Below are 13,460 nucleotides of genomic sequence, written 5' to 3'. Positions count from 1 at the left end.
ATTTACAATCTTATCTAAATTTGTATTAAATCCGAGGTTTGTCATAACCTGCTTCGATTCAATAAAATATCGACACTGTTCAGAATATACTCGTGTACTTGACGTACTTCTAGACCCCTCCTTCTATATTTGGAAATTAATTTCGATCACGTTGGGTTTCCTCAGTTACCTTCTGCGTTTAACATTTAGGCTTCTGATAAGTCAAAAAAGTACGGAAGAGCCTTATAATGCAGGTGAATTAATTGTTTGACTAGAGTGTTTCTTATCTACATTTGTGTAAATGGTGTTATTAACTTGTGTGTCTCTTGTGCTGTCTTTGGAAACAGTGATGTAGTAAGAGGACTTTGTATCCGCATTTATGATGTTTACAGTGATTTACCGATACTTACCGATTACAAAATACTGCCTTCATAAGGCAAACAAACTAAATGTCATAACTTGAACGAAACATATTGTATATTTATCGATCAATGGTTTGTAGTATTTTTAAAGAAATTATTGAATAATTGGAAACACTTTGCCATCCTCTCAAGTGTCTGTTAGTATTCAATTTTTTCACTTAAAGTAACATTTCATCTAAAAACAGTATAATAAAAAAATGATAAATTTAATATCATTTTATTTTACTGGAATTGGAAATGAAGACAGCTTTTCAATACGTTATAATTCAATACCGACATAGACAAAGTTTGGCAGCATACGTGTATGTAAAACACTAACCTTCTTCCGTTAAATCAACCATACCAAATGGTCGTTTTCGGAGAATGACTTCCTGCATTACAATGGCCATTCCATACATATCGCCCTTTTCCGATCCCTTAGAGCAAGGATACGGATCCCTGACATGTTCAGGGGCTGTCCACAGAAGATCTAAAATTGAAAATAGACATTTTCATAACATTCTTAATTTCATTTTTATCGGTTGTCAGTGAGTAATGCTTCATATTTAGAAAAAAGAATTAATCACATTGAATGCTAAACTGACTTTAAATCCTCCATACGAAAGGCGGTTTTGCTGAGAAATAAGAAGTTTTGACACCGATTATGACGCTGTAGTCCGTTATTGTTCTTACTGTCCTAACCAACGACTGATTTAAAGCTGAATATGATGCAGAGTGTTGTAAAACGAAGTTTTAATGAATTTAGTTTTTCTTCTAAGAACGACGTTGTTAATTTTTCTCACTGACGAAATGCTTATCACCCGGATAACAAGCGATGTAATCAGTTTACGACTTATGATCAGTGTATGCACCATTTCATTATTTCGAACTAATTGCATTATGAAGAATTTAAACAATGTGAGCATTAGGAATCTGGAATTCTAAAAGCGTTTTCAGCCTTAAATTTGTGGGAATACTAACACTTTAAGCGATAATGATGCAAATTTCAAAACGTTAAAAAACTTTAAAAGACTTCAAATTGATTTGAAATATTCTTCTGTCATGTGCTAGGTTCAAAGCATCGTATACTTGTAATAATTGGTGTCTACCTCACCGAACAAAACACACGAGGTCAGTCGCATGCTATCTAGAGTAATAACGGTTAATTTCTTGGTTACAGACACCACAAAGTAACCCTATTCGGGTAAGGGAGCTTCTAACCATACACCTCGGATTTACGAATGAGGTTACGTAGGCAACAGCTCTGTTGAATGATCGATCGCTGGCATTTTAACAGATGTGTAAAATGTGACGAACAGGATATACTGGTTCAAAATTCTTTTTATGACACAAATATTTCATAAACCGATACTGTAAAATACACATGTACTTTCGTATATTTCGGAGTGCTTCTTTTTCATTCGAAGATAAATCAGTTCAGATTAATTGTAGTTTAAGCTGCCTTGTAAACAGGAAACATCACTTACCACCTGCCTCTGATGCTATATTGAGCTTGGCTCTTTCCCGGAAGCCTATCATTCCGAAGTCTGTAAGCTTCAGTACCCAACGACTGTCAACAACACAGTTCCTAGATTTCAGGCTTCCGTGGAAATGGATTGGCGACGTATGAATGTAACGCAGTCCCTACAAGAAAGACAATGACATAAGATGGCAATGGCGGGTTAAATTCTTACAGAAAAAAATATATAAAATAAGAATGTACAATCCACACTGTATGTAGATAAATGCTTTAATCTTCTTTAATAAATGAAATTATACATAAAAATTGACTTTTATCCAGATCTGCGCGCAAATTACAGGTAACAATCGTAAAGTCATAATCGAAATGATAAACTGTAAAGTTACTTATATTCTGGTAACATTATATTTTGCATTCAGCATTTTTCTAAACTATTTTCCTAACCTTTCTTAAATGGATTGTCCAGGATGTGACGATGAATACGATTATGCTATTTAATACCCCTGAAGATGCAATCAAACAAATTCGAAAGCGTTCCGCTAACTAGATATATAACATTACTGAGAATAGAACCATGGTAATCACTTATTTTTTAAATTTAATGATAGCTCTTCCTTTGCATCTCAAATCAACCAACATCATAACTTAAGTACGTATTACATACATGTACTTCACAAGGAAGCTTAAAATGGCGTGACATCTTAAAACATGCTGATGATGTCAATATCTAGTCCTATCGACCTTATACCGGTGATATAGACCAATGATATACATAGATAAAGAAATCACCAGTATGTATCAAACAGACTTGAAGTAAGAAACGTGACAGGACCAAATGAAGTGGCAGTAATTACAGCAAATGATATATGTTTGATCTACGATTCTGCAAACGTCAGATCAATAACGATTTCAATTGAATACGAACGTAACGCTGGATGCATCCAATATCCATTTTGAAATGGATTGAAAGAACAGAAAGTGATGCAATGTAGGTTTGAGTGTTGAGGGAAATTTCACGATCGCAAAAGTAAAGGTCAATTGTACTTGTATGTTGCTTACTGTATAAAACGCCTTTTTCTTGATGGTAATTATGCAATATCATATGGTATGCTGAATGCTAACTCTGTACCTCTTGCCGAAGGATATATAGATCTTAGGTGTAATGAATGAGCATATTTACCTCAACTAAATCAGTCAAGTTCAGGAGGCAAATCATCTAACACAATCTTCAAAATCTTTAGAAATATTCTATCTAGACCGATCCGAGCCGGTAACTTCAGAATTGTAAGAAAACTTACCCTTACTAAATCCGTCAATAAAGATGCTTTGAAATCCCAGTCGAGTTTGATATTCTCGTTGTTCAGGACGTCCTGGAATACACAAAAAATAATACAGACCGATATATTCATTTGGCACTTAGATGGGTCTAGTATTTGGTACTCAAAGAACAAAAGAATATAGAAAAGGCAATCAGAACCATGAAAACATTTCCATCCAACATCTGTAACACAAATGAATAATGGAAAAGCATCACTTATAAAAAAAATAAAAAAGAGCAAAAAACACACACAAACCAGATAAAAATAATTCGATAAATTTCCATGATGGCAGTGTTACTGAGTTACACCTGTCAGTAAACGAAATTACCAGAAAACATAAACGATGGATGGTTCGAAAAAGAAAATGGTAGCAAAACACGAAATAATTACTAAAGATTATGGTTCACATTAATCACACTGATGGACGTCTTTTGTACACTTAACGTCTCAGGATTGGCTCTTAAGGGGTGGAGAAAATTGATGATTCCACTTCCGGATAAACTTGTTTCAGTATTATCTTAACCTTACCTGCAGACTGCCCCTATTGCAATGCTCAGAAACAAGTGCAGGTCGGATTGGGTCATTTAAAAATCCATATAGTGGGTTCACATTTTCATGGCGGATGTCTCGGAGCTGGAAGGAAAAAAGAAATTGATAAATTGCGTCATTAATATTTAATGTCAAACGCGGCAAGCTCGATTGGAGCAAATTGATTGATGAAGATAAATGTTTAAAATGTAACATGTCCTACACAGCATCTGTTATAAGAGGAAATAAAAATTAGTAAACGAAACCCGGTGCACATCTATCAAATAACATAGATTTTATTATTTACAACATTCTCTCCTATCATGTTTCCCAATTTATCTCATTTTTTGTTGACAGATTTTTTTTAACATTCTTCTGTGGTTCACAGAAAAAGCTACGGCTGTGATAAGTATATACAAGTAAAATATTTCACGATATTTATAGTTTATAGTTAACTACCATTGTAATCAGAAACTGCGTTGACGGTTACCTTATCATATATATTAATGTAGTGTGTTACAAACTGCTGCGGTTAGCGATCATTTGAAAAAGTGGAGAATGGTCACATGACAACAAAATGATACGAACAGTTTCTCATAGGTAGCTGAACTTTTTTTTTTATAGAACTCAGCATCTTGCCACACAGTCTATTTTGACATCATGACGATAAAATATTTATTTTGAGTTGACGATATTTATCAGTTAATTTCATATTTAGTAACATATTGGCTGAAAGCCTAAAAATATAGTTGGCTAGTTTGAAATCAACTGGAGTGATTATAGTTTCGAGGTGTCATTTTTACGGTTTGGCTTATGGCTTTATTCAAATGTATTGAGAGAGAAGAGCTGCCGATGTGCAATGGTGTTGCCAAACTCCTTCGGTGAACTTTGAGTGGAATGCTAGATGAAAAAGTTTAACATCTCAAAATGCATGTCGGCCAAGAGTAAAATTAAGGTTCGAAGATAAAAAAAGACGAAACCTGCCTTTTTCCCTATCATTTTATTTCGTGATTAATCAGACTTCAAAGTAAATTATAAGATACCAGTTGTATATATAGAAAAAAAGCTAAAACACTGGAAAACACATGATGTACAACATAAGCGCTTTAATTTCTTCTTCAGATGTTTTACATATTTACATAGATAGGGATTGTGCCGTATTTATGTAAATATGTAAAACATCTGAAGAAGAAATGAAAGCACTTATGTTTTACATCATATGTTTTCCAGTGTTTTAACCTTTTTTCTATATTTACTGGGCACGTTCACTACATGTTCAATATTACTCAAATTCTCTAACTTGGGCATTTGACAATGATTTACGTTTTGTCATTAAGTTTGGACTATGGAATATTAAATAATGATATCCGTTTTGCTTTCTTCTGTAACATTTTATACTGAATAATTCCATGAGAAATTACAAACGGACATAGAGCTGTATATTTTTTGTTATTCCTACCGATCTCTGGTTTAATTAATTTGAGAAATAATGTTGTTATTTTTTTAGGTCAATGAAATCTTGTTTAAACATCATCAACTAGTGTATGGTGTCAAAATGGCCTGACACTAAAATCCTTAACATATTTTCAAGATGCAACAAAATATATATTCATTTCATTTAATCAAGACGACTAACTTTCGACACCTTAACGTGGGGTTTTACATAAATATAGGTAATTTAGGTAAGGAATCGAGGATATCACTTATATTTAGTTATATACAACCCACGTATTTCATATAAATTTTTGTGGTTATTCGAATAAGGTACCTTTTCAGGAATCTCCGTCTAATTCTTTCGATTTTTGCCCTGGGTTTATTGAAAGTTTTGATCATTATGTTCATATGTTGGTGTTTTCATGATGTTTACAGACAAATGTTTTGAGTGAAGAGACATATCCTGCAAAAGTGTGAGAGTGAGCGAAAGTATTACTGGTCATGCTATACTAAGGATTCTGTCTACTTACAATGTATACAGAAAATAAAATAAATTATACCGTTCAAAATAACTATTAACTAGTAGGATTCCAGCTAAACAGGCTTTCCTGTGATCTTGGCCGTTTTAAAAAACTCTCTGCAATCACATTACATCCCTGCGGGTTTCACAATATAGCTGCATCAACAAGATATGACACCAATATTTCTATCCCTTTTTATTATTTCTGAACTGCATTTACTTAAGTATTGATTATCTGTGTGATGATGGTACAGTAACCCGCGATAGCGATCGGTTCCGCGACGAGATTTGTGTATACGTATACTTTTTGCATCTGATATCTAATACATGGATCTTAACTATAGAACCTCCAGGGCATTGCTTGATATTAAACTATATTTCAGTTCTCTATGATAGTTTACAGGTTAACAATTCTACCCCTTAATGTTTTTTAAAGCAGAATGCCATAATGACATGACGGGGAATATTTAGATCTCTGATATAAATTTTATAGTATTCTCTTCCGACACTAGTGATCACGAACAAAGAGGAAATATCTTGTTAAGTTTTTAAAAGAGTTATTTGGGGAAAATATTTGTATGACGAATAAGGGACAGTGTGAATGCAAAATATAAATGCATTATGATATTTTTTCTAAATGAAAGATCTCATGCTATCACACCGATTAAACAAAGATATTTCAAGATGACAAAGATTGTACGAAAGACGCAAAAGTAAATAACACCTTTTAATAATTTAGAGTTAGATACAGTAGGGCCAAATAATAAATCAAGATTTATGATAAAGTTGGGTTGCCTTTCTAGGACTCGTCATTGATGCTAAGAGACTCAATTTTGAAACCTACCAAGAAATCGAAAGTAAAACATTCTAGACCGGGACGTACAGCAGCCTTATAATTAGATATATTTTGTAATCTTCATATGTCAGACAATTTTATAACAGCGTTAAGTACATATGTATATTCTAAACCATGCTTCTATTCAAATGAATGAAAACGTGACGTGCAGGATACAGCAAATCGCGGGGACTTAAAGTCCACCAGACGTGTCTACCACCTGTGATATTAATGATACACAAATGAATAGCACAATTTTAATAATTTAGAGTTAGTTACAACATAGCTTATCAGAAATTTTACTGCATTATACAGATGTGTTGTCCTTCCAACGTTAACACGTTTGCTTCATTCTAAGACTTCGTTATATATTCATTGCATTGTCTATGTCACCAAAATGTCTTTATCATCATGATGTACCGTTCAGTGACGTCATTGTTATCAATAAGACCTATTTAAATTGGACGACATAGCGTTATCTAGATAGTAAACGTTGTTATCGTCCTCTTTCTCGAGATCACGTTTTTTCTCGAATTGATAAAGACTTTTAGGTGAAGATACAAATACCAAACATATATATTCATGTTTTTTAGCGATTTAAACAAATTCTTTTCATTGATTGATGGAAAACCTTCAAATCCAATTCAAGATGCTTTATTTGAGATAAAACATCAAGATGATACCTCCCTACTTTTTCTTTTTCATAGTCGAATGATTTGGTACTTATTTATTCACAGTATTCTAAAATGAAAAAGGTCACTTACTGTTCTTGTGTACGCAAGAATTTTCCCCTTCATTTCCAATCCTTTATACTTCAATTCTTTTATATACACTATGTCTCCCTGTAACAAAAGAACACGTTTGTATTATACAAAAACAACAACATTTTACCAATATTTCAGCATGATACAGAATTCGTCTCCATAATATCACTATGACGACCGTAAGCAACATAATTTATATAATTATAACATAAATGTTTGGAATATAGGTCACATACATCTAGTCGCTGGAACAAGTTGATGTCCCAAAATAAGTTATGCAAAGAAGAAATATGAGCTATAGATATATTTTCTGGTGGAAAATCTATATTTCTGTTCTGAACTATTTTCCTGTGTATGTTCTAAGACTAAAAGTTGATGAAACAAAGAAAGTATCAAATCAGCTGGACATAATCTTTTAAGTTATTCACGTTGAGTAATGATAAGATTACACCATCCTTTTTAGAGCATACGTTCTTTCCCTACAAATTAATAAATAGAGTTTGCTACCAATAGTAAATAAAATTATATGTATATATATTGAAGTCACAGTCTTATTCAGTGATGTCAGTGGCCAAAACAGTGAAAACCGACATGAAAAGTTAAAGAAATCATCGTCAGCAAACTAAATGATTAAGATACAATAGCACGATTAGTAACCCTGTTATTCAACCAATTCGGTAAATGTAAATTGATTGTGGATTATTTTAGAGGAACATAAAGCACACTGATAAATTCTTATCCAGAAATGGCATTGTTTCACAGGAAATCGTAGAGGCTTAAATAAGTTTACATGTAGAGTTTACTATCTACCCAAACTCCGCCTTAAAAATATTTTAACGGTAACATTTAAGAAGAATCATAGATGCTTAGAAAACCTCTGTTTCGAGTTTTCTTGTCCCCCCTCCCCCTCCCCAGTCTTGGCGGGTATCTTCTTTTGACATGCGTACTCACCTGACCGCGGCTATTGCTGGACGTTAAAACCCGCAGAATAAATGTTACATATCGACTGGGTATTACATAATCTACCATTTCGTGTGCGCACAAAATGTAATCATGTGGCTTCTCATGTAAGGAAATCATTGAAACTTGTCTAAACGCTGTCAGTGCCTGAGTACGGTTAGGTGTCTCTTTATTTTACTGTGATTTGTTCGAGCACTGTTGCAGTGAAAAATGGTTATTTCTTAACCATTTAAAAAAACAATGCATAAACAAGATCGCTTTCGACTTTTCATATCTGCTGTTAAATGAATACGCGACTCGCTTCTTTTCTTCTCTCAATATAACATGGATGTTTAAAATTATTGTACCTTAATCAATCATTTACTATCGATAATATATAGATTAGCTCTGAATTATTAAAAGGAGCTATTCCGTTGTGTGTCTTGGGTACAATCTTTAAGTTCTCCTGAAAAATATAATGTCCTCTCTTTACGTGGGATTACCGAAACACCTTGAGAATCATTTCCCCTGTAGGATTTAAATGCATGGCACCTAATATATCCTTGGATCTATTGATTAAATGTAGGATCATATTGTTATCTTCAATTGGTTGCTTTGGTGGAGAGACGTTTCCTATTTGAGTTGTAGCATTGAACAAAATTGAGTATAGGGTTGCCGTAAAGTTTCTCCTCCTGGAGAAGCAATCTGCGCGACCGCTGTTTATTAGGAGACTTGCCTTTCTTCTGCAATTATCAAACACTTGTTGTAGGAATTCAAGCATGGCAGAGAGAGTTTAGAAGATGATCCCAGGTCTGGCCTGATATCAACCAATGTTAGCAAGGAAAACGTTGGCAATCTGCACAAACTACTGTAGAAAAGTTTCCATATTACTCTTTAACTTCGTACAATCAGCAAACCTTTCAGAAAAGTCCTTATGGCACATATTTCATGACAAACTACAAAGGTATATGCAAAAGCAATCCCTAAAGATAACTTCAGATGACATTAAATATCATCACCCACCATAAGTGGAGCCTTGCTAACTCGGTATAAGGTAAAACCATATCATTTTCTTTCTAGTTAACGGGACTCAATGAAATGTTATTGAAACACGTCACATTCCTAACGCCAAACAAGCTCACAGCCACAAGATCCACAAAACAGTTAGTAGCGACCATTTCTGGGAGTGATTCACATCGACTTCCTGTCCCATGGAGCAACAATTTATAGGAGTATTACGCTGATTTACTGAAGCAGGTACGCCAATTAATCAAGAAGAGATTCTGCCTAACCAAGACAACGCGACAGTGTACACCAGCTGAGCTGCGATGGAACACCTTTCCCAACCACCCTATTCAACAGATGCAGCCCTTCCATCTCCTTCCTAGATTAAAAACATCTTTAGACCAAGATGTTGTGATCTACTAATGGTGTATCAATGATTGACACACTTTGAGAAACAAATGTGTGCAGTTTGCATGCGACTTTGTTGAAACAGAAAGCAGTGTAAATTCAAATATTTTCTTCTTGTTGTCAGAGACTCGGAACGTTTTTATATCGCCTGGTATGTTTGCTTCTCCTACAAAATGACTTTATTATTACTTTTGATTTGTATGTACCTTGTATTACAGATTTAAATCACTATACTTAAATGCCTATCATATATTAACTTGCATAAAAAAAAATTCTTTCAAAGTCAATAAATTGAATTTTCTATTTCAACATTAACGATCGACGAACATCGCCCCATTTCATTAAATACTTATATTCCAATCATGTATTAACTTGCAACAACAAAAAAAAATTAATAAGCTGAATTTTCTATTTCAACATTAACGATCGACGAACATCGCCCCATTTCATTAAAACAGTTACATAGATTGATTTTATCGTTATCGTTAGGATATAAAAGTCTATTACAATGAAATTCGTTATTTGTTTCGGTTTTTTATACTTTTTCTTTCTCCGATAAATTTGTAAGTACTCGGCCCTAAAACACCCATGTAATGATAGTGTCAATGTCAGTATTAGCTCGTCCTTCAATCTCATTGCCGCGACTAAATTAGTCCCAGTTAAACCTCTATTGTACACTGTCACAATGTAGGTCTCACTGCACCTCTGAACATATCTAACTGGCTGAAATGTTTTTATAGAACAGCATGTTGCTGTAAGAACAGGCAACAGCACAAACTACATTAGGAAGTGGAAAAGGAATTCATTTTAAGATGATCTAGCAAAACTGGAAACTGTTTCAAGGACTTCATAAATATTTCATTCGCTGAATATCGGACAAACATGCCTGCGTTATATGAAACATGATATAAGGAATATTGTGTCTTAAATTGCAAACAAGAGCAATTTCAATTCAATTGGTTTATCTTGAACAAACATGTAATTCCAAATTAAATTGGTTTTAGTGAATATAGTCAAAGCCGACGACAGAACAATATATTATCGCTATATCATGTATGCAAGGACAACGTCTCTCTATATCTAAGCAAATGTTACTTAAACGGAACTGTAAAAATATGCATTTCCCTTCCATCTCGGTAACAGAAAATCTCTGATCAGATGTAAAATATTTTCGGGTTATCTGCCCGACCCAGTTGATTTATACCAGGTACACATGTTGCCTGTTATAGTAGGATCCCTTGTGCTAGCCAAGGTTACGAAGTTGATTACAATCTTTTAGTTTCACAATTGCAGTATAAATGATGGTTGGTAGATGGTTATCAGAATTTATACATTGGATAACACTTCAATAACCACATTACGGAGTAAATCAAGAAGTTAAAAATATAGAAATACTTCATTTGAAAACATATCGGAATGCATCCGACACAGAACATAAAAAACCCGCTATGTCTAAATTGCAAAAAAAAAAAAACCCGTTTCGACAATAGAATACAGTGTTCTGGCAGGATAAGTATATTTCAGAGTTCTGTATTCCCTCTGGTGTTGCTTTACTCCTTACGTACTCCTATGTCTTAATAGCTTTTATTCATATAGATAGCTTTATTGTGATGCAATTATTTTTCCCTATTTACTTTTTTAAAAATACATTAAAAGAAGTTTGATTTGCAGTCACAGTGTAAATGTAGTCTGTAGTTAACATTTAAATGTTTTACTGTCTCTTTTCTCTTTTCCTTTTAATGGAACCCATTTGAAAAGTGAAAGTGATATTTTGTTCCAATTTTTTATCGTGTATATGTTTTACAGTAGACATATTGACGAAGATTACTTTCTGTTGCAGTCTGATAAATATAATTATAGGTCCAGGTTATTTGGTAAAACCATTTACTTGAAATGAAAAATTGTCAAAGTCTGGAACGCTTTCAAAACAGTGACCTTTGACCTTGTTATCGTCCATTTTCTGATTTCAAATATATAACTTCTCCTGATTTACGAGGGTTGATAATGTGCTTAGAACCATAACGTAATGTAATCTGAAACTGTCATGAACGAATCGTTATATCGACAGATATGTCTTTCGATAGGCGTGTTGTTTGCTTCATTTCACGATGACCAACTATCCCGATATTAGCACCGTAAATCACGTGCGGCTTTCCACCGATCGACATCGTAAAATAAACTTCCTATATAAGGCCGCATAATTATCTGCTACAAAACCTAACGTTAACGTAATTGACTAATTTGCATGAGATTTTCTAAATTTAATAATAATCCATCTTGATATTTGTTGATATTAATATTAGCCAAGTCAACAACGCGGTTGATTAGTCTCGGAAAATGGCACGCACACAAATTTTACAATTCTCCTGTAGGATAGAGAAAGTCATAGAATACTTTTTACAGTGTCATTAAAGTTGCATGAACCTGTAATTGAATTCAAAAACATTTATTGGGTCTATTTTGTTCCTTGTTTGGCAGAAGGTAATGATGTAAGGGCACTGGTCGGTTACACCATCATCTGTTGTCTGCATGTCGTTGACGATTCCATGCTTCTCAAAGAGCTTGATAATTAATTACCTATTTAATCTTTTATTGAAGGGTAAAACGGTCTTGAGTTGTAGCGGAACGAAAGCTTGGTGTTGTTGTATTGGTACAGGAGGATATAAAGTTCCGATACCTGTCGCTTCTTATACAGCACTTAAGACTTTTGAACCACAATACATAATCATGTCTACTGAGGTTCAAGAAGCAAATAATAGTGTCTCCTGTCCTACTTGAAACATTTAACAACTATACTGTGATATCTAATTTTGCATGTTTGTTTTTCATTACTTGTAGCTAAGTTCGCGTAGTATAATCTTAGCAACATTGAAGAAAATGTTAATTTAATTTGTGCAACGCCTTGGCACTATATTGAGTAAGACTTGAAACGTATTCCTCTGTAGGTTCCGGACTGGCTCTTAACCACTTATTTATACTGATTAAGGTGAATCCACCAGCAAAGTTTAGAAGATTTAACGTAATGAAAAGTTCCATTATCGATTCACAAACTCCTACAACAAACACATACTTAGGAGTGATATTGTGACATAACCACCTATTAAAACTATATTAAGATACACCTACAGAAATTTCAGAAAAGTAAATTAGCAGGACGTTCAGTTTACGGTATTACCTTGTATCGTGCAATTTCAGAAAACTCTGTCCACTCGTGGAGACTGATGAGAGATCGGTTGGACTTCTCGGATGCCTTTAATAGGTCTGGTGGATCAAGGAAACCGCCATTGGTGAGCTGTATAAGCAATGGAAAAGATATATTATGTACAGAAGATGTCAGATATCGCCATCCCAAACCGGTATAAATCTACCGTAAACTGGATACCATTATTCAATCTAGCACTTCAAAGTGTGGACCAGGTAAATTTCATCACCGGGGTAGGAAAGCAGGTGTCCGGGTCTTCGAATCGAGATAACGCGAGGATTGCCGAGATATGTTATTTCCTTAAAAATGATGCACGTATCATTACGACTTTACTGTATCTGGCTGACAACATACCAGTATCGGCCACAAACGTATATCTAATATTTTATACTGGAATAAGAATTGTCGCGAGTTCACAGGAATTTCAGTAATTAAGACTTCAAGAAATTGATGGCCTACAAGTGAAGCAAAATTTTCAAATCTTTTTCGAAATCAATATCAATCAGACTAGTTTGAAATTAAAAAAAAGAAAAGATTATACGATAGCAAAGACCTTTACATGTGAGGCGATCAGTCACGTTTCTAGGCTTGTCAGAGGAATGCTTACAACGTGTTTTAATCTAGCACTGGTCATCATAATGATCAA

General features: G+C 34.1%; 1 protein-coding gene across 1 annotated transcript in view; it reads right to left on the bottom strand.

Annotated features, from left to right (window-relative positions):
- The window catches only part of LOC132563241 (retinal guanylyl cyclase 2-like), a 115,596-nt gene that overhangs the window by 19,105 nt on the left and 83,031 nt on the right, over nucleotides 1–13,460 (bottom strand). The window contains exons 5-10 of the mRNA XM_060227996.1: nucleotides 12,788–12,904; nucleotides 7,261–7,338; nucleotides 3,708–3,812; nucleotides 3,159–3,230; nucleotides 1,868–2,024; nucleotides 721–870 (exon numbers count right to left, since the gene is read on the bottom strand). Coding sequence (XP_060083979.1) covers nucleotides 721–870; nucleotides 1,868–2,024; nucleotides 3,159–3,230; nucleotides 3,708–3,812; nucleotides 7,261–7,338; nucleotides 12,788–12,904 — 679 coding nt within the window. The remainder of the gene's footprint in view (nucleotides 1–720; nucleotides 871–1,867; nucleotides 2,025–3,158; nucleotides 3,231–3,707; nucleotides 3,813–7,260; nucleotides 7,339–12,787; nucleotides 12,905–13,460) is intronic.

The sequence above is a fragment of the Ylistrum balloti genome, unplaced genomic scaffold (assembly GCF_031769215.1).
Source record: "Ylistrum balloti isolate Yb309-2 unplaced genomic scaffold, AGI_CSIRO_Ybal_v1 Utg371644, whole genome shotgun sequence".
Taxonomy (NCBI): domain Eukaryota; kingdom Metazoa; phylum Mollusca; class Bivalvia; order Pectinida; family Pectinidae; genus Ylistrum; species Ylistrum balloti.
The sequence above is the reverse complement of the archived record's forward strand: the minus strand, read 5'-3'. Positions and strand labels throughout refer to the sequence as shown.